Source organism: Hetaerina americana, unplaced genomic scaffold, assembly GCF_022747635.1.
Source record: "Hetaerina americana unplaced genomic scaffold, ioHetAmer1.1.p SCAF_2, whole genome shotgun sequence".
NCBI classification, from domain to species: domain Eukaryota; kingdom Metazoa; phylum Arthropoda; class Insecta; order Odonata; family Calopterygidae; genus Hetaerina; species Hetaerina americana.
Genome location: NW_027286763.1, coordinates 1,451,533 through 1,478,270, shown reverse-complemented (window position 1 = coordinate 1,478,270; position 26,738 = coordinate 1,451,533). Strand labels below are relative to the sequence as shown.

Genomic DNA, 26,738 nt, shown 5'->3' with positions numbered 1-26,738 from the left:
TGATGATGTAATCTGGCGAATTGATCTGGCAAAACATCTTAAGATTTCAGGCCTCTACCCTGTGTACAATAGTGAAAAATCATGATTTGATTCTGAAACATGCAAACCAGTTCGGACGTTTGTCTAAAACGAGAAAATATTTAGAGAATTCCAAGAATGAAAGATTACTGAAGGGGTAGTTTTTAAGAGAGAGAGAGAGCATCAAATATCCCTGTGAATGGCATCATGAGAAAGAGAAAGAGCATTGCATATCGCCGCAAGATTGGGAATTGAAGAATTCACAGCATCCAATGGTTGATTAGATGGGGTTAAAAATGGGCGCAAATTTGTGTTGAAGGCGGATTGTGGTGAAAGCGAAAGTGTTGACATCGAGAGAGCGCAGCTCAGGGTGGGAGGTGTCAGAATCGACTGAACTTGTTGAAGTCCCAAAAGATGCTTTCACAGCGGATGAGACAGGGTCTTTCACTGTCTTGTGAATCACAAATGTAGACAGAAGTGAGAAACATCAGGCACCAGTGGTTGGTCAATCAAAGGGCCCTAAGTGCTTAAAACATGGTAAATTCCAGAGCATCAATGACCTCGGAAACATTCTAGGATCAGCCCTATTCTCTGGAAGGTGAAATGGAGTCTCAGAACAGGAAAATCCTGCTGTATATCAATCAAGTGTCCAGCCCATTCTCACCAAACGTGGCTTGTGAAATGTACAGTCACAATTTTTCCCTGCAAACTGTACCAGTGAGCTCCAGCAACTGGATTTAGATATAATTCACTCATTTAGGGTGCATTATATTGAAGAATGACTGTACAGATTGTTATCTCTGAATAATTGTGACAGGGATATAAAGCCAATCAAATTGGATGCATTGGATAACCTACACTACATATCACGGGCTTGAAAGCAAGTTAAGGATTCTATAAACTGCTTCAGGAAGGATTTTAAGATTTAATGTTAATTGTGATGAAGAAATCGCAGTTGCAGTTATTTGTGATGTTGACAATGATGATACCAAAGACATCGAATTCTGTAAATGTGCATGTAAATGTGTAAACCTCATATTCCCACATTTACACTTTTTTCCTTGGGTCCCTGGAAAAGTGCAAATAAGGGGTCTCACTGTATTTGCATTAGGTCTTATTTTCCAATGCTTTTTAAGTTTTTGGAGCGTGATCAGTTATTAAAATAGATTAGCACTCTTATTATGATACCAATGTATTCTGTGACTAGACTGATGAATCTGTCTCATGGCATATATGGATGGAAGTTTCCATCAAGAATTGGTAAATAGCATAATTTGAGATATCAACTTTAAAAATAACCTTATATTCTATTTTGTTCAAAAAGCTAGTTACGATGCAGAAGTTTACCCTGGCTATATGTTGTACTGAGAAAATGATTTTTTTTCAAGTCAGAGGATTATTTAAAGTTGATAAGCTTATGTAGTCCTATGAAATAATGCTCCAAAAATAAGTTTATTGTGGTGAACACATATTATACAATGCATCTTAATTTCACTTTCTATGTGGAACAATATTGCTTGGGTTCCAGCATTTGAACTCTTTCAGCCGTTGAACTTTATATTCCAGCACTGCCAAGGTGCTCAACAAGGCAAGCAATGCTGATAAAATACAGCAATAGAGAATCATTTTTGTTCTGTAAAGTGGTGTTGAAAAAGTGTGGTACTTGCAAATCATTTCATACATTGTTCATCTTTGAATTGTATATAATTCCCAATGAGAAGAATTTTATATCCACCTGAAACTTTTGATCAGTGAGTTCATAATGGCCCACATATATCGTTGATTGTATGCTATATTGTGTGGGTTGCATAAGTACTTGCATATCATGATGTACCTTGTCATATTGGTGCTAATTGCATTTCATATAACTTCAGTGGGAGCGATTTCCCTTGTAATAAAATGAATACCATTTAATGTCATGCTTTGTATAGATAAATGGAATGCAGTCCACCAGCCTTGTCATCTTTAAAGTTGTTGATGTGGGTTAGGAAATGTATTTTAGCATTTTTTCCATTGCATATCAAAATAGTCTTTGTATTTCATGTAAGAGGGTCTATTTGCAAAGTAATGAAATGGTTGTTGGTAAATTTCTTTCACTGGTAGTTTGAGAAAGGGTAAGATACGCCCTATACCTCTAACCTGTAAATTGTTTCTAGAAAATTTTTCAAATATTTTTGAACATGGCTAAATTTGTGTTCTGTGAACATTTTTTGAAAAAAAAGAAGTACTACATGAAAATTGGTGTCACTTCTTTCCCCTTGAAAAGTTGATGTATAATTTTCAAAAGTGCCTATCTTTATTTAGCTTACACTGCCTAGGGAGGTGAATGTCTATTTTCCTATAAAAATTGTTTCCGGCCACAATAAGCATCTACAACATGATTAGTAGCAGAAGAATTATTGCAAAATTCAGGCGGTGAGGGACAGGAAGGGGAGTGGGAAATTTGAAGAAGACACACTCTCACATCCTGTATTTTATATTGCTTGCAATGATAGTTTGAAATTTAAGGAAAAACTAAAAATATGGGGCCAAAATTAAGTGTAGTGGTTAGAAGGGGGGAGTTTTGAATAGGTGGATTGGAGATGGGAAGGGATATTTTTTGAGAGGTTTAGGCCTGCTACATTAGGCATTCAATAACTCCCTCGGAAAAATAGAATAACAAATTTTTTGGTTAGATTTTTTAAGTTCAATGGGTCCTCGAAATAAGTATCTGTGTTGGCAATTTCTTCTTCATAAAACATGAATCATTTTCTTCCAAGACATTTTATCAAGTTTGGAAATAAAGCAAAGTCAGTGGAAGTGGTGGATGTTGTAATAATCCGAGCCTTAATCCCATTGTTTCCACCATCGAAACTGCCTCATGCATTCACTCATGCATTTTCATTATTTATGGAAGAGAATTTTTTCTTTGCCTCGTGAGGATCTCGATTTATTTGTCCAACCGGTGCAATAATGGTTCAAATATTCTCTATTTATTGTTTGTCATTTTTTCAAGGGTTTGGCATTAACATTTTCGGATGCATCCCTAAAAACCATGACTCTCACCTTGTCGGCCAATTTCTCCGTCTTCACAGTCTTCGTGGCCGGATCGCCTTTAGAAAACTAATGTTTCAATTGCTCTCTTATCTCTGGAGTGGAATAGTGTTTTTTCTCGTGCTTCATCCAGAGTTATGTATACATGTAAAAAAAAAACTCGTCAGGATTGTGATTGAAAAGCTTCAACCCAGCCTCCAAATTAACCACACACACATTCTCCACCGAGAGAGCAAACGTGGCTCCCACCTTGCCCAGATTTTTTCACACTCAATTTTTGGTGCAAAATTGGCAATGCCGTTCCTTGTGATATGCCTGTGGCCTCAACTATTTCGGAAACTTTAACTCACTCAAAACCATGTTGTGGATTTTGCCAAGCATTTCGGAGGAGGTCATTTCCAACAGACGTCCCAAACAATGCTCATCATTTGAGGATGTGCGGTCGCATTTAAATTCATTTAGCCAGTTGTCGTAACAGTCACAAGCACAGGAGCAGACTGAGTCATGAACTTCGCATAACTCCACTTTGATCTCTTTTGGTGTTAAGCCTTTTAAATAGAACTGTTTAATCATTCCATGAAACTCATTTGTCTCTATTTTTCTAAAATAATGTTCGTGGTTTCAATCAAATATGAAAATGAAACAACAAGATGGATGATAGAGCTGAAACAGCAGTCTAGTGAGAGGTGAAGCATGATTAAAGGGTAACTAATAAAGTCAAGTATTCAGTCAACCAGTCTCATCTTTTGGTGAGCAGACCTTTTACTTTCATTTAGTACTTATTATACCTTACCACAACAAATTTAAACGGCAATAAAATTATCCTGAACACTTAATGAAAGAAAAAATTGATACAAAGTAACAGAAGAGGTGAGAATGGTATTTACAATTTCTATAGGGAAAACTCCCTCGCCAAGACCTTTCTCTACCAACATGGATACAGTGGAACCTCGCTAAGTGAGCATGTTAATGCAAGTAATTTGCATAATGAGAGAAAACATTTTTTTTTAATGGCTCGCGTAGCAAATGAAGAAGAGAGAGGATTCCCAGAACATTGCACACTTGCTGCTATAGTCTGCTTTTAGCGCTCATTGTTCCGCTAGTATCTGAATGCCACTAGCGATCGCACATTTTTCCAAACCTGTCTTCAGACATTATTTGTGATTTTATTTTTGCAAAGTGTTATAATATATTGGGTATTGTTTTAAAAAATGTCCCCGAAGATAAAGCTGCAAGAAGAGAAGAAAATTAACCATAGTAATGAAAAGTAAAATCATTGGGAAGTGGGAACAAGGCGTGATTGTGGCTGATCTAGTGGGCACATCAAAAATCAGTCGGTATCAATGACTTACATTTTCTTCTAGAAATGGGACAATATTAAGGAACAGGTTTTTAATTGTGACAAGATGGATTTCTTCTGGAAAAAGGTCTCTAAGCCAACCTATACACATATGTACAGGGTGCGACGCTTAATTCCAGAAAAATTTCAATTTTAATTTCTCGCCATATCGTAGTACCACTGGAGGTCGCGATTGGCATTCTTGAAAGCTATAGGCATCTAGTAAACAGTCAAAACCTCAAACTTGCCAAAATGTTACTTATAAGTGCAGAGTGCAATAGAAGAGCCGCCATTGTCACAAGTATTCATGCTGGGCGTTATATTTCAAAATTGTTCGATTGATCAGGTAACCCAGATCAACTGTTTTCGATATTGTGGCTAAGTACAATGCTTCGGAGAGGTTTCGCTAACCCGCCAAGGAAATCTCATTTGAGCAAACGCGTGCTTGTCTGAATTTAAGCGCCACTCCCTGTCTATGTAACAGCAGCAAAGAATGCGTTGTCCAGCCACAAGTGAATGAAGTGAAGGCCTTCTCGCACTGCTACTGTGTGCAAACGCTAGTGGCAGTTTGAAAATTAAATCCCTGCTTATTTACAATTCAAAAACTCCATGAGCTTTCATGCTCTGCATACGAAGCATCATCATACTAATGTGGTAGTATCAATGTTTGCTAGAAATTTATTTAATGATAATGCTGGGTTGCATTTTCACAAAATTTTGAAGTGTCGGCATAAATAAATGTCCCTAAACAGCTTTCTAGAAAAAAAGAATTAGGTACATATCATCTAATAGGAAACTAATTATTTCGATTCTTTTTTGTTTTTACAAATCGATTTCACATTACAGTTGGTTTTGCCACAGGATTTTTCTATGCTTTGAGTGTAAAACTTATCAAAACAAAAATTATAAAATAAAATTTTTGTTCTTAGTCTGAAAATTTTTGTGTCAATGAAAACTATTTTTTCATTGGTAAAGTCATAGTGTGGCTTTATATCAAAAGATCATCCATCATATAGACACACCAAATACAACTCATCTTTCCAAATCTATTCTGTTAGAATTTTGATGTAATGATACTTATAATAAACATCTCATTTTATTGAATCCTTATTCAAAAGATATGGTGACAATAACAAAAATTATTAAAATATGTAAATGTTACGTTATTCCAGAATAAGCACTGTATTTCCCAACCCAAAATATGCTCCGTGCAGAAGACGCATCCTGACTTTTCAGGTCGGAATTAACATAAAATACTTGGATCAGACAGAAGAAATCGAATTATTTTTATGCTAACACTTAATATGAAGAAATTGAATTATTAAAATAAAAAATTATCTGTTACTTGTACATCAACGTTTATTCATTGCAGCATTCTGGAAATTCATCATCATCGGGCAAAAACGCCTTTCAGCTGCCTGGTCCCATGGGAATATTATTAGGAAATATGGACTTCCAATGAAGTATTAAAACTCTGTTGCTTTCTACAGACTCAAAATTGTGATTTTCTTGACATTTGAACTAAATCCAACCACATTCTTTGCCTAATGTTAGAAACATTCATAATATTTAGTATTTTCACTGCAATTCGGCTTGTGTGTGATTGGTTGATGTTATACCCTTATTATTCTCAGCCTATAAGAAGACTCGGGCTGATTTTAGAGCACAATTTAAAGTTTAAAGTGAGTGCATCTTATGGGCCGGGTAATATGGTACTCATTAAGGTGACTTTATAGCTGAGTGTATTATCATAAGCTAATGGACTAACTTATTGAATTTAAATTTATATCTCTCTGCATTTAAACAAAAATTTATATTCCACATCATAATCATTTTCATGCCCCGGAAAGCTTCTACAAAACTTAAAAGCTGGCAATTCATTAAATAATTTAAAACACGAATCAACATAACTTCTGCATTTATTGTACAATCAAAAGAAATTTTTCAAAAATCCATTCATTTCCCTTTAACTGTCTTTTTTTAAGACATGAGGATGTTGATATACTTATATAAAGCTAAAATTTTTACTCTCATTATAAAGGAAGGTAAAACTTAGATCACACAAGAATCTGTTAACATCTAAAGACATCTTTCCTATGCTCCCATCTTCATGTTACAGAAAAAAGAGCGAGCAAGGCTTGAGAGTTATGCTGAAGAAGGTGACCTTCAGCTGACCTTGGTATGATTGCTTGAGAGACTTAGTGTGAATGTTTTTTATATAATATAGGGTTTGTATGTCTTGTTTTAATGAACTTGGCCTTTGGTGGTGTGTCTGGCATGTGTTGGTGCATACATAATCTTGTTGTCCTTGGACACACGCATTAATTTTTAAGCATCAAGTGTCTGGGAGATTCGCTCAGATCTCATTTCTTTCTCCCGGATGCTAATTTTTAATAATACAACCGATCTCATTTTTAGATATCAAGTCTTGTTAAACCCATATAATAGTTGAGTTTATTGTATCGCTAATGGCATTGCTCATGAATATTACTCATTTTTTCTTTTTTTTTTCATGCTGAATGTATTTATTCTGAATCTTGGCATGTGTAGAAGTGTTGGCATTGTGAAAAAATTGTGTGCAGGTGCATACCATTTCTCAAGTAAGCCATACAATAATTTCATGATGCTACAATTAGGGAAATTATTTTTGGTATTATTGGTAGTACATATTGTTTATTTTTGGTTTTCTAATTGAAAAGGCTGAGGATAGCAAACTAATTTTGACCGTTGGGATCTATTCCTTTGACAAGATTTTCTCCTTCTCCCAAATAATAGCTATATGAAAGAAATGCATCTCTTAATTGTAGCATAGTCATCAGACTGACTGAAATTGGGGGTTTATTGTATGAGGAATGAGCTTCTGCATTTTTAATCAGTGGCTAGTAGAATCATGCATTTATAAAGTAGTCTTTCCTTAACCTGCGGACCCTGTAGTTTCCTGAATGCCTAAACACACGGCTCAAAAGGTCACACATTGGGTGCAATCGGAGACATTACCAAGATTGAAGCTCGTGGTAATTGTGTTTGTAATTGGTATTCCATAAAAAACCAGATGAAGATTTGTTTGTGTATTTTAGCCCCTTAGGAGAATATTTCAGTCGTCTAGAAACATTTTTTCTCAATTCAAGGATTAGAATTGAGTTGGGCTTGATACTTATCTGAATGAATCATGCATTTGAAAAGAAAGAAAGGCATAAGAAAATGTTTTCAAAATTTTCCGCTTTAAAAGTTTTCCTTTCCAAGGAAAATAACTAATCACTAACAATTATCTATTTGCACACATGCATTGTATTTTTTATCAAATATCAAATAATTTCTTCACTTTTTCATTGAATTTCCATTTATTATTCTACTTTTTAACAAAAAAATATCATTCAAAAACGAATCTTATTATTGTGAACTATCAATTATTCTGGGTGGCTGTCTGATGGTGGCAAAGTGCTCTAATTCTGTGGGAAAGTCCCTTCCCTCTTCCATTTGATGGTGCCCTGACAATCACTCTTTGCCCCACTCCTCCACTTCACTGAGGTGGACAAATTACAGTGAGCAATTAAAGTGTAGTATGTCTCATCTGAACTTGGTATAATCTTAGTTAAACTGTTGATTGAATTACATGCATATTTTTTGTCAATGGTATGCTGTCTTTTTTATCCCTGTCTGTCAGCAATTCGATTCCTTTTATTTATTTGATGTTACTGTATTTATTTAAATGAGACTATTCAGTCCCTTCTTCTACCTAACCCCTAAATATAACATTGAAGATAATTACAAACACCCAAGCCCTAGGTGGAGGAAAATCCACCTAGGCAGGAATCAAATCCAAGACCTCTAGGTTGGCAGACTGTCACCAGGGCTGGCAAAGATATTGAAGACATGATGGCAAAGTGTATGTAGATGTCAAATGCAGGATACTTTTGTCACCAGCTAATTTATAATTTATTGTTGCCATTGTGTCTTATTATACCACAGTGGTATATGGTCAATATAGGTAATGTTAGCTCAAGAGATCATTTATGCCTGCTTTATTTGAGAAAATAGGATATCAAATAAAATAAGAAGATAAGATCAGAAAATAAAATAAGAAAAATATACGTGATGGTTTTGAAAATGCAAGAAAGTAAGTTTTTATGCATGAAAATATTACGTCCCAACTGCCGTGATGTGCATGAATTCATCATTGGTTCTGCTGCAAATGTTACCCAGTGAAAGGTGGTCCTGGAAATAATAGACTGCAACTTATGGGATCAGGAATTGATAAAATGTAGTGAATTATATTGCAGTATACTTCATGATTTCAGCTGTACTTCCCAGTTGTTTTTTGTGCAAAACTTATTTTAATGTATGAGTAGCGAGCACTGGTCATTAAGTAAATATAAGTTTTGAAATTTTTATAACCATAATTTTCAGGATCAGTGTGCATGCATTTTATTGATTGGCTCCTTCTTAATGCCAAAAAACACCTTTAAAGTGCTAAGACTGCATTGCAACTGTAATTGCAACAGCTTATATTTTCTATTAATTGAATGTGATATAATTTATGAAAATAATATGACAATATTTGCACTTACTTACCATTTGTATGCGCATAGGGGAATAATCACTGCATTTTTATGACTTCAATGTCCCTCATGTATTCATTTACTTTGAAATGAACAACCTCATGCAAGTAATTGCACGAGGTTGTTCCTGCCATAGATTTAATTACTTATTAATAGCCATTTTTTGCTTAGTGGCAGTATATGAAATTGGAAAGAGGTAAAAATGTTTTGGTTAAAATCAATCAAATCCTGGTGGTCATATTTATGTCTTTTTTCCTTCCCAGCTTTATTAATTTAGTTGGGAATATGTTCAAAATCCTGTGAAATATGGTGGAAGTACTAGATTTTTGGAATATGTTTAATGCTGGAGGTATTTCGCTGGCAAGGTTTTTTCAATTGAAACACTTTACTGGAAAAAAGTTTCTTGCGCCCTTGAGAAAGGTTTGTACATAATAGAGCTTCTAATGCATATTCTTATTACATTCCCAGTTATTGCCCAGAGGTATTTGATTTCATGAAATAGCAGTGATGCTTTATTTGTTTTGCATAAATATAAATTGAATGCATTTTAGCAAAGTTTAAACGTGGGTTGTGTCCATGCTTTGCACTCATTTTTCTTGGTATTATTTGTTGAAGAATGGTATCTATGTACAATGTGCTTATGTACATTTTACATTGCATTGAGTGTGTTTTTGGGCATAAATTATTTCAGTTTTCTTTCTGGAAAGTGTATAATGTAATTATATAAGATTACCAACAGCATAGCAACACTTATAATTTTGTTTGACATTGACTTAATTTATCACCCTGAAGTTATCCCTTTAATTGATTTAATCTTGTACCAGGCTCTTTTATGTTACTTAGATATGGAGTTAGTTGGGGATTCATATAATTTTATTCTTCAGTCCCATAGACATTTGCTGATTTTTTCAACTGTTTTTGGTCCGTTCCATCACTTTTATAAGACCTCATTTGTCTATAATGTTTTGCATTTTTTTTAAAGTAATACATCAATCAATATTTAGGATCATTATTATTTTTGAAAATCATTTCGAAATGTAGCAGACATTTCCATTTTGTGCGAAGTAATTCAAAGTTTTCGCCACTTTGAAATTGATTATGCTAATATTCTTCACCAAAAATTGGTGTCTGCAGAGGTGTAAGCCAAATAGCCAAATATGCCCATTCTTTACAATTATCCTTTATCTTGGCGATCAACTTTCGGCGTCAATCTTCAGCAAATTGCTAGCAGGCTGCAAGTTCTTAGGATGAGTGACTTTATGGACCTCTGGTGCTTATATTCAAAAACTCCATTTCAATTTTTGTTCAGTATATTGGTGAGTTCCAGGCCTAGCCAAGATCTAATTTGACAGCTGGATAATTACTCATGTGTTGCAGAGATACAAAAATTAATAATTATGAAGTATTTGTGGATGTTTTTTTACTTTCAGTCAGAGAAAATTAATTCACTCTCATGATTTTCAAAATTTTCTTTCAAATTAGTGGGAATGGGAGTGTCATAAAATTAGAATGCTGAAACTCCATATGGATGAAATTTTGACATCTGTTATTATTATTATTAAAAAATGTAAATGTGCAGATAGACAGAGTCAGGTGGCACACAAGTCCCAAATAATCGCAAAAGATAATAGATGAAATCAGCCAGTGAAACAAAAGTACACTCAAAAGAAACTTCCAAACACAAATCTCTTTCACAAAACAAGAAAATCCCCATCTAATTAACATCAATAAATCAGCAAGAAAAAAAAGATGAATTTAAAAAAAATTAAGCTGTTACATATAATTTTAAACAACCCATCAATCAAATTAATATATAAATTGCTTACATCTTTTCTTAAAAGTATTTGCCCTGTTAGGAAAGGGCTAGAATAGTTTTGCAGGTAAGGTGTTCCAATCAACAAATTGTTTTATTTAGAAAAGAAAATGTTTTTATTCGTTCTTTGTGCCCGGTATTTTACCTTGAATTTGTGGTAATTTCTCCCTATAAAATTTGGATTTCCCTCCTCTTTCCTTTGATCTGCCCAAGCTTTCTCTCACTTCAGAATGCGAAACATTCCACTAAGTCTGCTTATTATGCTAGTCTGCTGTTAGGCGTATAAGATGGCATGCATTAAGGTGAATATTAAACAACTTGTCGTAATGCTTAGTTTGGCACAGGTCTCATGAGTTTTTCAGAATGAGAGGAATTTTGAAGTTAGAAATCCAACATTTTGGGGAATTTTCCCTTTTTTTGCATATTGGTGTTTTTTTCTTTAAAATCACTAAAATAAATGAAAAAACTCAGGAAACTATTGCATATCTAATATTCATAAAGATATTGCAAAGGATAACTTTGATGTTAGTTGCCCAAGATAAAATTTTAAACGATTGTCTGTAGTTATCTTATTTCTATAATTTTTTGGAGTCAGTGAAACTATGACTTAGGAGTGTGAATAGCAAAATTAGATATGAATAGCATATGATTGGAAAAGAAAGTAAAATACTTTACACTATTTTCAAAATCTGGTACAATTTTTTGATTTCATTCTAGGAATTTTAGTGTTTATCTCTTCAAATAATTCTGGTGCCAACCTCTGATATGAAATGTATTACAAGACAAAAGGAATGAATTTTTTTGGCATATGATTGTGTTGCACCCTCTCAAAATAATACATGATATTTCAGTATAATCAGGTGTCCATAATGGCTTATAAAACATCAATTCAGTCAACTAGTAAAGCTTTTTTTACTGAAAAGGATAGTAGTTCAAATAAAAACTCATGGAAGCTAACAATCAGGCACTAAAGATATAGTATTGATACTCGAGAACACTTGGGTCTAATAGAGTGCATATACACTTCTGCTCTTAATAATTCAACCAAAGTAACAAGAAAAAGTGTCTCACTCTTCTCTAGTTTACCTTGCTTCAACTATGGACCAAGTCCATGGTTGATGTTGGCTGAAAATTGCAGAGTACAAAATTGATTTGGTCTTAGGTCCATGTCACTCTCAAATCATTTATTTTTCTGTCTGCTGATTGAATTTTTTGCCATATTATACTTCCACTCTAGGTTGCAATTGGCATTCTTGAAAGCTATAGGCATCTAGTAAACAGTCATAACCTCAAAATGGCTGAGATGTTATGTGCAAGTGCGGAGTGCAATCGAAGAGCCGCTATTATCGAAAGTATTTGTGCTAGGCATTATATTTCAAAATAGTTCGATTCTTCGGGCACCCCAGATCAACTGTTGATGATATTTTTGCTTAGCATAATGCTTTGGTGAGGTCTGGGGAAGGTTTCGAAAACCCGCCGAGGAAATCTCATTTGAGGAAACGCATGCTTGTCCACATTTAAGTGCCGGACCCTGTATATGCACGCCTTTGGTAGTTACTTGCCGTGTATTGAAATTCTTCATAATCATAGGTGGCGCAAAATAACCCAGAACAGAAGTCCCTGTACCTAATTGCATTAAAAATTACAGGCTGCCTTAAAAAGCCATAATTTTATTAAATAAGTTTTTTTTGTTGATTTAAGTAATATAACACTAAGAAGTACTGTGAAATCACTGAATGCTTTCAAGATGCCATCTCTTTAAGACTTCAACTAAAAAAGAGATTAATAACTGAATTGCTTTGGTAAATGTTTATTTCGGGCGCTTTTTAAAGTACAAATAACATCGTTTCTTCGATTATCCTTTCTTTTTCTGTTTCATTTTGCTATAATTCATTTTCAACTTTTATTTTCCTTTATATATGTGTATTTTCCGTGTTTCTGTGAATGTGTGTTGCTCTGTGTGGGCAGCCATATTTCTTTTGCCCCCTTCAGAATTTGGAGAACAGTGGCATCCTGTCAAACGGTCCACGGGATGATGCAGGCAGTGGTGGAGTGGCGGATAATGAGGGCATGGCATCCAGGAATGCATCGTCAATTTTGCGGCGCTGCCGGGCTCTTTACGACTGTGAAGCAGACAATGAAGATGAGCTGTCTTTCCGAGAGGGTGAAGTGATAATAGTGACTGACGATCAGACAGAGGATGACAACTGGATGGAAGGCAGGGTGGAAGGGGATCCTAGCCGTAGGGGAATGTTTCCCGTCAGTTTTGTGCACATGCTGAGTGACTGAATGGCAAGTGTCCTCCTCTGCCCACAAATGCAATGCCTGGAAGGGAGGTGACTCGCCCGTCATTGGCTTGAGAGGCGTTCTTCTAGTGAATCCTGAAGCTTCAGATGCTCTCAGTGGTGGTGATTCATTTTTACACTATTACGCAGTGTATCATAAGTGCTGAATTTCTATGTGTATTTGCTTTTTTAATGGCTTTGAACCATAAATAATTGTTTCTGTGAGTTTCAAAAGCTTGACTAACAAATTTCAAAAGATCTCTTCATGCTTGGTGAAATCCCCGTTTATGTAATTCAAAGTACATATACAGGCTATCTTTTCCTCCTCTCTTGTTATTTAGTTCTATCTCAAAAGTGGTGAGCTGTATTGCTAATGAACTTGTTTTTCTCATTTTTCTGATGTTAGTCCATCATTAAAATGTTTATCGTCATTCATGTTCTGTTGAAGAAGTAGATTAACTTCTACCTATCTATAACAATTTTTTTAATTTTCAAATTTTGTCATGGCCATTTAGAGTAAATATGAGTTTTTACTCACATTTTATGGATTATGAAGTAAAAGTGTGAGACAGACATCACAATAGTTGTTTTTTGACACTTTATGCCAAAGGATTTCTTCATGTAATAAAGTGATATACTATAGTGTAAAACATGATTTAATGTGGCTTTTCTCATGTGCTTGAACTTATATTTCTAAAACTTGAATGTTTGTGCATTTTGGTACTTTACTCATTTATGAAGGTTGATTATTTGAAAGAGAAACACTCAAGACTTTCTGTTAACCAAATTATGTGATTTCTCATTTGTGAGAAATGTTGGAAAAGTATATCACATTGAATATCGTCATCAATCAATTATGATAAAATTGCTAAAGTAACTGCCTAAAAAGTGTTCAATATATTTTCTACAAAAGTTCTTCAGGCTGCAAGTATTTTTAAGGCATACATAACTGAATTAAGATTTTATTTTGTGCTTTTTCATTCAATGTCTTCAAAATGGCATATTTGTTCCCCTTTCAGGAAATTGTGATGTTTTGATTGTGTTCAATTCTTATCATCTTTCTCATTGTTGTATGTTTTACTGGACAAAGAATGAGTGAGTTCAGTCGCTTTGCAAGATCCTAATGTTATTTCTAAAGCCAAGACATGGATCGTAGAAGGTAAAAGACTTGCAGGAGTGAAGTTCAATGAAAAAAATAGAGGAGATAGATATGTGATGTGAATAGATCTTCTAATTCATGAGCTTGTTATTTATGTATCTCAAGAGAGTTTGCCATTCCTGCTCTCATGCGTTTTGTTACCAGAAAACAGAGTATGTTTCAAAGTGAGAATTATTCTACTGTGCTTTGTGCTACAAATGTTTTAGAACTTAAGCTTGGAAATATTCTATGAGGCTAAGGGCATAAGAATCACTGCTGAGGGGATGTGAAGGACAGGAGTAATTCCCTTGTGAAACCAAAGAGATTAATCAGTGTACATATGGCTTAGCCCTCCCTCTTGCCCTCTTTTATTGAGGATGTGCACTCTCAGTGCATTTCTTGCCTCTCTGTGTAAATTGTATCAAAGGGAGAACGTGTAAATATGTGGAAAAACATTAATTATTTTGTGATCCAAATATGATAAATGTAAATAGGAATATACATATATGTGATTATGTACAGTATATATATATATAAACACACAAAAATACCATTATAAACTGTTTTAAAAATTTATTTTTCTTTTAACCTCAGTTGTAACATATTTAATTATAGTCCCCAGTGTTTAAAATTACTCAGTTTTAGTTTTGATTTTTCTGTTTTGGAATGGTGAGATCCTCCCAAAGAAACACCAGTTGAAAAAGCTGCTTAATGATACATGGTCAAAAGATGGTTGTTCAAACCAGTTGAGATGATCAAATGGATCAAGTTCTTAATTATTCGGCACTCTTTAGAGTTGAGATAAAAAAGTAAAACAGGTTTCTAAATTAATCACTGAAAATCAGAAAATCTAAATTAATCACTGACTAAAACAGAAAAACTTAGCTGGCATTTGGATTAGAGACTATGTTGTTTAAGAAAGATAATAAAAGTATGCATTCATTTTCTCTTAGTAAATTATATGGCTTGAAAGAATGGATGTTTCAAAAATGTCTACATCTCTGGAAGAACCAGTTCTTGAGATATAAAACTATTTATATCTTTTGTCCTATACTAGACCCACTCTAAATGCAGTATTGTTCAGTTAATAGAAACTTTCTGCATAGGAGGTTGAGTACTATGAAGTCTGTGATTAATCTGTGAAAGGAGCCATACTAGTATTTCTTTTAAAACCTGGTTGACACGGTCACCTTGATTTCGTTTCAATGAAAATAATCAAAGCTGTTAATAGATGAACAAACTGTTCCAATATTGTTCCGTATGTCTATCCTATAGTTAATTAAATTACTTTTTTGTATTTAATTCTGCTTGCTGAAAATATACAATGATTAGATTTAATTATATATTACTATTTATTATAGGAGAAACATTTTAAAAAAACACGTAAGTCCTCAATTAAGTCAACCTGTTTCATGACCTTCTTAATATTAACTTATATGACTCAATGTTATGTGAATCCCTCTTGTGTTACTTAATATTGTTTTCATAATATCAAAGTTTTTTATTTTGTTATTATTTCTTCTGAATGAAGGCATGATTTATTCAAGTGAAGTGTTTGTATGTATATGTAGTATGAGAATTGTTATGATCAAAGATATTCCTGTTTCTGTATACATTGTTTCAGTTAACTTTTTGTCCAGTGTGTAAACATTTTCATGCTCATTGCTGTGTTGTCTAAAGCCAATGACAGACAAAATGTTAAGAAGGTGCTCTTCAAATAGTGCTTTAACTGAGGACATTTTTGTTGTAAGACCTTAAATATGTAAATCAAAGAAATAATTTCCATCAAGTGCTGCACAGTGTCATTTTTTGTCATTCCTTTTTGCTCATTTTCCCATGATTATATGAAAAGGCACTATTTTATTGCATGACTTTGGAATCAAAATGCTTTTCTTTTGGAAAGTACCAAGATCCATACTTACCCATACCTGCGAACTTGATAAAATTGATCGATTTTCTAAATGCTTATGAAACTTGAACCAAATGCTTCAACATTATTTTGAGCAGATTTTACTGAAGGTAAGAAAAAATAGCCCTTATTCTGGAGCCGTCGTCAAGAAATGTATGGACCTAATTTGGCTGGAGGCAAGTTGTTCTAATGAACTCAATCAAGGAAATTTGTCTGTGCTTGGAGCCAAACCCAGTTTACTCACGGAGGTCTATCCTCTATAATACTTTCATTCCAGGTCAGGGAGGAGGTGATGATTAGACCTACCTGTCCTCTTTTCTGGAAAATGGACCTGCTAATAGGGTGTGATATTAATTCTCACTGAGCTACACGGAAAAGCAGAGAGGGGGATAGAGATGGTGAAGTGGCTAACCTACAGGCTTCCCATTGAGAGGGCCCGGGTTCAAATTTGAAGACAAATATTTTTTAGTGATATCCAGATCCCTACCCGAGGTGCTTTGTGGAGAGAACTTTTGAGTGAGTACGATGTCTGTCAGATGGGACATCGAACTGCTGACCCCTTAGCACCTTTCAAAAAAGAAGGCAAATGCCCATGAAGGGTTTCTCTCCACCCTTCCTTTCCCATCCATCCATAATGGCCGAAATGACCTTTGCTGTTGGTTGCCTCCCGTAAAAAACTAAAAAGGGAAAGCAGAGATACAATTTGAAGACTATCCTCTCATAGAGTTCCTAATGATCATTAAATATATAGGAAAGGATTTATTAGCGAATCACTTTTTACCAGATATTCAGTATATGGTATTGATGAAAGTAATGTCTCATAATAAATATTGGTACCATCAGCTAATTCTGAATATGGGGTTCGGAATGGTGGGGTAAAGCTGCGGACCCCTAGGTGCCTTTCATTAAGAGTAAGCTAATGCTGATGCCGGATTTCTCTCCACCCTTAATCCTTTCCCGTCCATCCCTAATGACCTCGGCTATCGGTCGCCTCCCCTCAAAACTACAACTAATTCTGAATCTGTTGCCACCTTCAAGAAGAATTTACTCAGGAATTGATGAAGTTTTCTCGGGCCTTCCACTGGGTCAGGGGTTTAAGACCCAGTGGAAGCAAATACGCCAGGAAAGCACCTAATCTTACATTACTTGGGAATTACTTAATCATGGAGGACAGAACTGGAAAGGCTCTGGAAGATACCTAGTTTACAAGATATCTTACAGAGCTATTCTTAGATTCTAAATCAGAATAAGAGAATCACTGCTGAGGTGTTGTGAAAGGCAGGAGTGATTACTTTGTAAAATGGAAGAAATTAATTAGTACAAAAATGGCTTCGCCCTCCCTCATTGAGCATGTTCATTTCTTGCCAATGTAAATTGTATCATAATGTATGGAGTAGGCAGAAAATCAGGATATTATTTTGTGATCCAAATATGTATCATGTAATGCAGCTGGTTTAAAGCAGCAAATCCTGACGGCTGGAGCTACTTTCAAATTTAGAAAGGATACTTGTAACCGAAAATACTTCCCAAAAGAATGGCATGAAATGTATAAAAAGAGACGTTTTTAATTAAGGCATGAAATGTGTTGGAATATTGAAAGTGATCCTGAGGCAGCTGCATGTCATAAGATCATTTGAAAAATCTTACTGCAGTGTCTCTTTTTTCCATTTGGGTATTTTATATGCTCCATTGATAGCCCAGAAGTGATGGCTTCAATGAGGAATCCCACATATTAATTCTGGATTAGGTAAAAGATAGTCTTCCAGAATCATCTTATGTGATGCAAATACATTGGCAGCCCCTCCCATTGATCAAATCATTAATATGGTGGAGGGTTTCTGTGTTCCGTTTGCAGGTATTACAGTTACCCAGTTACACTGGCAGCAGAGATGATAATTGCTCCATGTAGAATCTCATTTCAGCCTTAATATCTCAGAGTTAAATGCAGGAAAGATTTAAATGGAATTTAGGAAAAAAAATAAAAAAATAGTTCCAAAAAAGGAAACCTATATATGCATGATCAAAAATGCACATATAGTATTACAAATTTTTCAATGCATGGAACATTCTAGCAAATACTCTAATTCTCATCTCCAAGGTCACAAATAAAGAGTATTTCCAAGAAATGTCAATGTATGGTGACCCTGACACCTGCTCCCCTTCAATTCCTGATCAATGGCAAATGGATGATTTCCTAACACCTAAATAACGGTTTAATTGGTGTCCATATTCCAAAATTAGGGAAGACATATAAAAGTGGATTGATTTCGTGAATTCTTGCCGAAGAATATGCCCAAAATCCTCCTGAAGGTTTTAGAAGAAAACTTAGGAGATACATAACATATGATTCCTGGAATCTACTTGTGAATTCGAAGCTTCCTGGGAAAGAGAGTATATGTGAACCCCATAATCTAGTTTCAAATCTATGTACGTGGGGAGCATGACTACATGAACTGGTTTTTTTAAATAGACGATTTCCTATCTAGTGTTCATCTACCAGGATCTGATTTTTCTCTGAATGCATGATACCAATCTCTCTTATTCAATTAACTAAAAATCGTAAACCTCTATTAAGTTCCGGTAATGCTGTTGAATATAAGAGTCGCAAAAACCTTCCATATAAATAACCTTGCAGCCAGCATGAATAAATTGGGTATATATAAGGGCAGGTTAAAATTGTACATTTCGAAGTGATAGTAGTTTGTAGTAAGATCCTGATAAACATAAGCATTAACAACTATACCCACTGCTTTCATATTCCTATCGAACTGAACGTGGTAAGTTTGAGCTATGGCACATTTTATTAGCATGTTTGCAATTTTCAAAAATGGGTGTGTGGTTACGAAAGTAAAAAGTAGGGAAGCTACTAAATCTAACTTTCTCATGGGCCAAACGAATGCAAAACCCCTGGACACGTAATAACCATTTTAGCGCCTTTTCAAAAACTTAAACACATTTAAACCACCCAGCAGCGATTTCTGATCACGTTGAAACAGTAGTGCATTTTTGTAACGGGTAATTTTACGCTGGACATAAAATAGCTATGGTATAAATAATCTTCCATTAATTTAAATGCCAGTATAGTTATGGATACAATTAAAGGGTTCACAGAACTCTGGATCACCAAAAAATTACACAAAAGGCTCATAAATACACAGCGGATAATAATACGAATAAACACAATCACAGAGGTGTACCTTTTGCAATGGCATTTTTTAAGGTTTAAAGAAACTTTTGATTTACAAGAACTAAGGATTTAAAATATCATTTTCGTATAGTTAAACTTATCTACCATTAAGAATTTTGATGAAACATCACAATAAACGTATTAATGATTATGAAATAAATGCGCGCAATCAAAATTTCTAAAAAAATTCAAAATTACAGCGTGCCTACCAGAGTTACCACTGTCTGATTGGCTACTCGAATCCTTGTGACCAATCATAACAGGCAATCTGTTCCTATACCATCTTATGGAAATGCTCATTGATAACAACCAGTTTGGAGTACTGTTTTATTTTCTTTGTGAAGGTCACCGCATGTAGGTGTTTACGGTATTCATCGTATCCGTGTTATAACTAGTATTCGGAAAATGTTCATTTTACGGCAGTTGATGTCGAAATTTTAGTCCATGTATTTACTGCTACTGGATACTTACTATGGAGGTGAGAAAGTATGATTTATCGAATTTCGCAAAATAGAGTTGTGGGGTTACTAATGTAATTGTTGTAAGCTCTTTCCACGTGAGGGAGAGGAGTGACATGTGGAGCGTGTTACCTATCTAGCTATATAGGATATGTTTCTTATGCAAGCATTGCGACTTATGGAAGGCGAAGTTTTATATCCGCTGATGCACTCAAAACTTCCGTTTAGATTTCCGCAATTGCTTCCTGTTTTACTTCCTCTGCCCGTAACGTTGTGCAAGTAGAGACGGATGTTTACGAAAAATTTCAAACGTCGTCCGTCATCATTTCCTCGTGAATCTCATCTTGCCACAGTAGATTGTCCACACGTTTTGTAAGCGCACTCGTGTTCCATGATGTACTTCATTGCCTGAGATGCGCTAATTTTGTTCGATAATCTCATATATTGTTATTAAAACTGGACCCATTTACGCTGTATGAATGCTGAATAAGTATGCTTGGAAAACATTCTTCCCTTACATTACTGGCGGGCATCACAATTAGCAGTTTGGATTGTCCAGGTATGCGAACATTTATTTTATGTTATAATGCTGACGTATAGTGCGATTGTTTGCATAATATAGTCGCTGTTTTGAGATCATTTTAATGTACCATATTTTACCGCATTAATAATGCTTGCCATTAAAGGATCGGGTTCATGTCGATTTTAAAATACGAAAGAAAAGAGCAATATTAACAGGCAAAACATTTTGAAATATTACAATGTTTTTTCAGTTGTAAGCATGTGTGGTATGATTGTGCATAATGGTACACTGTTTCTGGGTCAGTGGACAAGAAGGCTTGGATCGATCGGTTTACGGTAACGTACCATCAAAACAAACACTTATGTAGAGGACGCCCCTGTCAGCTTCGGCTGCTATGGGAAGTTTACATTTCGTTCTTGATTGTGATGCCTTTCGTGGTCCTTGAATTGCAAATGAGATGTGTTTTGCTGCTGTTTCTTAGGAATTTCAGTGATATTGATAGAAATATATTGTTATTACCCTAAGTGTTGCTCCCTGGAAAGTGTGGAATATTACGTTTTCGTACATATTCATAACCCCTATGCCCCTGTGGATAATCTATCGGTCTGTTTTGAAAGTCGGGGATCTGGCACATACGACTCAACACAATTGATACAATAGGTAATGCATATTTTGTCAGTATTTATTTTATTTATCGCGAACCTGAATGTTTAATTGCACGCATTATGTAAATGGTCGATTCTGGATTCACTAGATGGAGAAATATACCAGAAGATTCTGAATAATTAGGGATAAATTTATCCATTAATGTGTGTAAAATTTTCGCTAGATTAATATTTTAGAGGCTTCAGGTAACATTAAGACCCTGGGATTAGTTATGTAGTTGATATGAAAGCGATACATTTAAAAAATGTTACATGAAGTTAGCAAAATATTTTTGTATTAATACTGTTTTGGTGTGAAAACCGTCTCACGAAACGGATGTTCTATCACTGTTTGATTACGTTTAGTTTAATAATCACTGACATTTGGCTTCCTACTTTTTTTTTACCCGTGCCTAAGATTATCTCCGTCCACTTTTTTGAAACAGGTTGCTTCTCTGCATTGGTGTTTCACATTGAGGTGGGCTCCAATGAGTTGAATCTTGAGCCAGGACTTGCCCCAGACTTAGTAGCATTGGCGCAAGATACAGTAGTATCCCCGAGTGGCTCTGTTACTCCCCAAGACGGCCTCGTCCCCACTACTTTTGGGGGGGACGAGGAGATGTCAGGAGACCCCAGGAACTCGTCAGGATCTCTGGGTGTGGCCGAAGAGGGAAGCCATGGAGGAGGAGGTGGTGGTGGTGGTGTCGTGGTGGCATGGAGTGCTCTGAGAGAGCGATTTTGGGAAGATGGTCAGATGCCCTTCTTCCTGGTCTCATTCTCAGTTTTAGGACTTCTGATTCTGGCTTCAGTGGTAAGCACCAACAAATTCCTCTTTAAAGTGAAAATTCATTGAGGTTTTAGGTTTATACCTTGTGAGAAGTGTTAAGATTTTTTAGATTTTAGATAATGCTTTTTGAAGACCAAACGTGTGATTAGTCGTGTCACTTTTTTTTAGCAACTTATTCATTTCTTTTCAGTGATGATTGTTTTGAATAAGACATCAAGGTTTTTAAAACTTGAAATCAATGTGTATAAATGGTTTGATTTGCAAAGTATGAAAGTCAAAGTCATTCGTTTATCTAAAAGGTGATTGATAAGGTAAAAAAAGAAAGTTTGTGCTTCCACATCTTTATGTGGTAGTGCAAAAAGTTCCTTTTTTTACGGTCATCTTGAAAGAATTTCCCCAAAGTTAAACCTGAAACTGTTATTGAAATGTAATGAAATAATTGACTTTGTAATTCCACACACTTTATTTAAAAACACGACCCAGGTTTCGACGTTGAACGTCATCATCAGGTGGTCCTCATAGAAGCACGCTGGCTATATATACCTTCTGATCATAGGAGGGGGGGGGGTTGGTCAGAGAGGGAGGTCGGAGGGGTACAAAGGTTACAATGTAGCTGGGAAGAAAAGAGAATTACATTTTTGATTTAGGAGAGTGGTAGGTCTAAATCAAACGTCGCAACCTGGGTCGTGTTTTTAAATAAAGTGTGTGGAATTACAAAGTCAATTATTTCATTACATTTCAATATGTTATGCAAATTCCACAAAGTTACGCCTGAGACAACAAACTGAAACTGTTATATTTAAAAGGTAATTGGTTATTTGGATGTAACAATCAGACACTTGCATACAGGACACCCATAGGTTCATATGCATTCCTGAATGTGGCATGTGAACCTCATTTAACATTTCAAAGCATTTATTCTAAATACGGATCGTGTTTTGAATGCATGGCATATATTGGAATCACATGGAGACAAATTGATGTACCTACTGGTTCTTATATTTACTTTACCTCGTCATTGATTTGGTTACTAGAGAGTAAGGCATTCTCTAGTTTATTTGGGCTGAAAGTCACAAATTAATCAGTCTCGTGCCAAAAGGAGGAAGGCGGTCGGTGACTGTCCCGATGCCAATTTCTTTGGGACAAAATTATTATTGTCGCCCAAAAGTTATTTTTGCTTCTATATATGTGTAGCATTTGATGGCTGGACTTGTGACTTGACTTGGACTTGAGAGTTCCATTTGTCTCAAATCCAGTCATCAAATCCTATCCTGTCAAATGGCTGTCAAAATAAAAATCACTGCAACCAGAAAATGCCTCCAGGACTGGAGTTGGAAATGTTGTCACCCAAACAACCATCATGAAAAGAAACTCCTGGAAGAAGAATGAAACGTTCATGAAACATAATTATTATCTCCGCTTGTTCAGCATATTTGAGATGCCTTTGAAGCATACTATTCAAACAAGTTCTGAACCATAATTTGTTATTATTGAAGATTTAAAATTTTGTCAGTTCAGCAGAGATGACTATGGAAGGCAACACGCTTGAATGGGTAGTAAAATGTCAGAGAGTCAGTGTGTGGGGATTATGATCAGGGCAGAATTAGCTTAAGAGTATGTTTCCGAGAAGTGTCCGATAATGTCTTAATATACGTGTTCGTGTGATCTTAATAATATCTCCTTTTCTCAGAGTGATGATAAAATGACCAGTAAATGCACTTGTCTGCATTGAGCTAAAATTGATTTGAGCTGATAGCTGTGCCTTGCCATTGCTGGCACAGCAGGTTACACGCTGTAGGACGGCGAAGATGAACTGTAGATCGTAGTCACTTGGTCAGGTGGAGTTCAATGATGTCCGACTTGGTAACTCTGCCTCCTGTGCTGATGAGTCATTACCGGTCAGTTTGTTTACTTAAGGGGTTAGTTTAATTAGTAACTGGAAGCTTCGTATATGCGGTCTGTCCAATAAATACGCAAACTGAGGCCATAAAAACTTTATTTTGCAAAATTTAGTCTACATCGATTTCATCACCTTCAAAGTACTCTCCCTTTAATTGTTCCCAGCTCAACCTTGTGGAAATTCATTTTAATTAAATGAAGAATACAATGTATCTTTCCACTGTCCTTTATTTGCGTAGACGTGGTTTCAACGCTCAAGTGTCATCATCAGGTACTCATCATCAGGTACGTCCTGATGATGACGCTTGAGCATTGAAACCGGTTGTACGCAAATAAAGGACAGTGGAAAGATACATTGTATTCTTCATTTAATTGCTCTCCATTTGTTGCCATGCACATATTCCATCATCTTTTCCACTGTTCAAAGCATTGTTGGAAGTCCTTGGGAGTTAGGATTTTTATTTGTCTATTTGCTTCTTGCTTTATTGTGCCCACATCTTCCCAGTGATGTCCCCTCATCACATTTTTGCATTCTGGGAATAGGAAAAAGGGGGCGAGATCTGATGAATAAGGAGGATGATCAAGAATGGTGATTGAATTTTTTGCCAGAAACTAAATGCTGAATGTGCATTGGTGCATTGTCATGGTGGAGGATCCATCCATCGCTGTGAGTCAAATTTGGTTGGGCACGACGCACGCAATCTCTCAAACACTTGAGAACTGTAGGGTAGAACTCAGCATAAACCATTTGTTCTTCGGGAAGAATTTCATGATGAAAAACTCCTTTGGCATCAACGAAAACCAGGTGCAAGACTTTGATTTTCGATCGGCTTTTTCTTTATTTTTTGGTTTGATTTAATCTGCTTGGAAACGGATGTTTTCTTCAGGGCATTATCACCGTAAACAACTGTCAACATTTCAGTAATTTCTTGATAACTCTTACCACACTTCACCAAAAATTTGATGTTGATTCGTTGCTCTGTGATTGCGTCAATTTCCATTTTCGATAGACAGTAAAAACAAGGGCCATAGAATTTAACATGGCTGGCACCATATGCACAGCTCAATGATGCGCCAAGCACAGGGTCTCAGGCACCTAGTGGCGCAAGTGGGTGAGTCTATAGCCCACGTCATGGCCACTAGATTGCTCCAGTTTGCGTATTTATTGTTCAGACCAAATGGTGTGCGGGAACTTTTAAAGAGAAAGGTGTATATGTACTTACATAAAAATGATTGACGTGGCAACAAATATCGAATTAACTGGCATAAAATTGTTGATCAACGGATGCGGTGGAGCAGGGAGTAGAATGCTTTCATTTCTTAGGAGAGAAATTACAGACTAACATTCACTTTCAAATGAAAGGTCCAAACAAGGTGAAGTGAACTACGTGTGATCCTGCTGCATCAGTTCTCACTTGTGTGGTGGGTCATGTGAAATTCTCGGAAGAAAATAGGACGTGCTTTTGAAGCTTCTCTCCTGACATGGTCTGCCAATGTCCGTTAATCAATAAAGAAAACAACAAAAAGGAGGTCCATTGCAGATTATTACACACATTTCGTCCTTAGGATTCATTTAATCGATCCATCGCAAAACTTTGTGTCAATATGTGAAGAAGATGGGAAAAATAACAATAAATTATTTAACAATGCTGAAAGCATACATTGCGGATTTTATTCAAGGGAGAGACAGGATTTCGGACACGTCTTTCGATGGATGTTCAATGGACAGGTTTGGTGAGGATAAGAAAGGAAATGCGTACTGCAGAATTCTAATTTGAGTAATAGATATTGTGTGTTACACCATGGTGTTAATTATTGATCTTTACTATAGTTAATTAATTTTTCAGTTGATTTTATTTACAAGAAAGTCGCAAAAATTTTACAAAAGAGATATTAATTATTGTTAAAGAAATAAAACAGTAGAGAGTAAAATGAACACAAATAGGGACCCAGAAACATTCAACAGTATAAGGCCGAAGAGAAAAATGGGCTCAGGGCAAGCTTAGAGACATTGAGGAAAGTAAGTCAATGGGAAACGCCGAAAAAACTCCCTCCATAGCCTGAAGGATATTCACAATGAGAGAGCAAACCTTTGAGAAAGAAAATTGTGGAAATAATATATGTGAAGAGGATTTTGCATTGAGATAGAAGGAATTGTATGACAAAGAAATAAACATCGAACAATTGTATTGAGGACATTCAGAAAATGATGTTCTGGAAAATGAGCAAACAATTTATGTAAACCTATCATAGATTGTGCCATTATAAAAGGTAGAAAGCTTGGCCATCCATACAAAGAGATCATGGATTCCACCCACAAACTCCTCTGGTCAAGTTAAAAGTCATCCTAAGGCAGATAATGGCTCTTTATAAGGTACTAATTTCTGCTTTTGTCGTATTTTGATATTTTTAAACGTTAGACTTTTGACTTGGGCAACATATGCTATGATCAATCAGGTTAAATGCATAAATGTTTTGTATTCATCGAGCTTTATCTTTAAAGGATATACTTCTTTAATTTTATGAAAATCTTACCACAGATAACATTTTTTTTTAAATTTTAAGGCTTTAATCTTTTTAATATCTTCATCAATCATGCAGATGGATTGGTATTGCATTAAAAATAATTCCATCAAATGTTTCTCTAACACTGGAATGGTGGCAGATCTTTTTCATTTATGTGGGGTTTTGCGAACAGGATAAAAGTCACATAGGCCCAGTTCTGGTGTGTAGGGTGGGTCGGGAAACAAAGAGGTCTTGTTTTTTGCTAAAAACTAATACGAGTTTTGATGTACGAATGAGCTGTTGCATTTTCATGGTGAAAAAACCAACCACTTGCCGCTCCTCCAAAGTTCAGATCATTTTTGCCCCTCTGAGGTATTTCATAACCCCCAGGAAGTACTCCGTGTTGGCCGCCTGGCCTTTAGGTAGGTATTCGTGATGCATTACCCCCTTTGAATTGAAATTAACAGTCACCATCACCTTGACATTTGAGCCAACTTGTTAAATATATTTGGGGTGGGGATGTTTCAACAATCCATTGTAAAGATTGCACTTTTGTTTTGATGTGGGATCCATAAACCTCTCGTGGGTCCAAGGGGTAGAGCGTTGGACCACTGAACGAAGGGCTGGAGTTTGATTGATTC

General features: G+C 35.6%; 2 protein-coding genes across 7 annotated transcripts in view; both read left to right on the top strand.

Annotated features, from left to right (window-relative positions):
• Positions 1 to 15,974, top strand: part of Asap (ArfGAP domain of ASAP) — a 165,894-nt gene extending 149,920 nt beyond the window's left edge. For 2 of the 4 annotated variants that reach the window (XM_071585654.1, XM_071585657.1), the window contains exons 19-20: positions 6,510 to 6,569; positions 12,755 to 15,974. In XM_071585654.1, the coding sequence (XP_071441755.1) occupies positions 6,510 to 6,569; positions 12,755 to 13,051 (357 nt within the window). In that variant the 3' untranslated portion in view covers positions 13,052 to 15,974. Of the gene's footprint in view, positions 1 to 6,509; positions 6,570 to 12,730 lie in introns of all 4 variants that reach the window. The other 2 variants (XM_071585656.1, XM_071585655.1) reach the window with 2 other exon arrangements.
• A 3,634-nt stretch (positions 15,975 to 19,608) lies between these two features.
• Positions 19,609 to 26,738, top strand: part of LOC139687770 (tyrosine-protein phosphatase non-receptor type 5-like) — a 29,914-nt gene continuing 22,784 nt past the window's right edge. The window contains exons 1-2 of one of the 3 annotated variants that reach the window (XM_071585058.1): positions 19,609 to 19,759; positions 21,353 to 21,717. In XM_071585058.1, the coding sequence (XP_071441159.1) occupies positions 19,726 to 19,759; positions 21,353 to 21,717 (399 nt within the window). In that variant the 5' untranslated portion in view covers positions 19,609 to 19,725. The other 2 variants (XM_071585057.1, XM_071585059.1) reach the window with 2 other exon arrangements.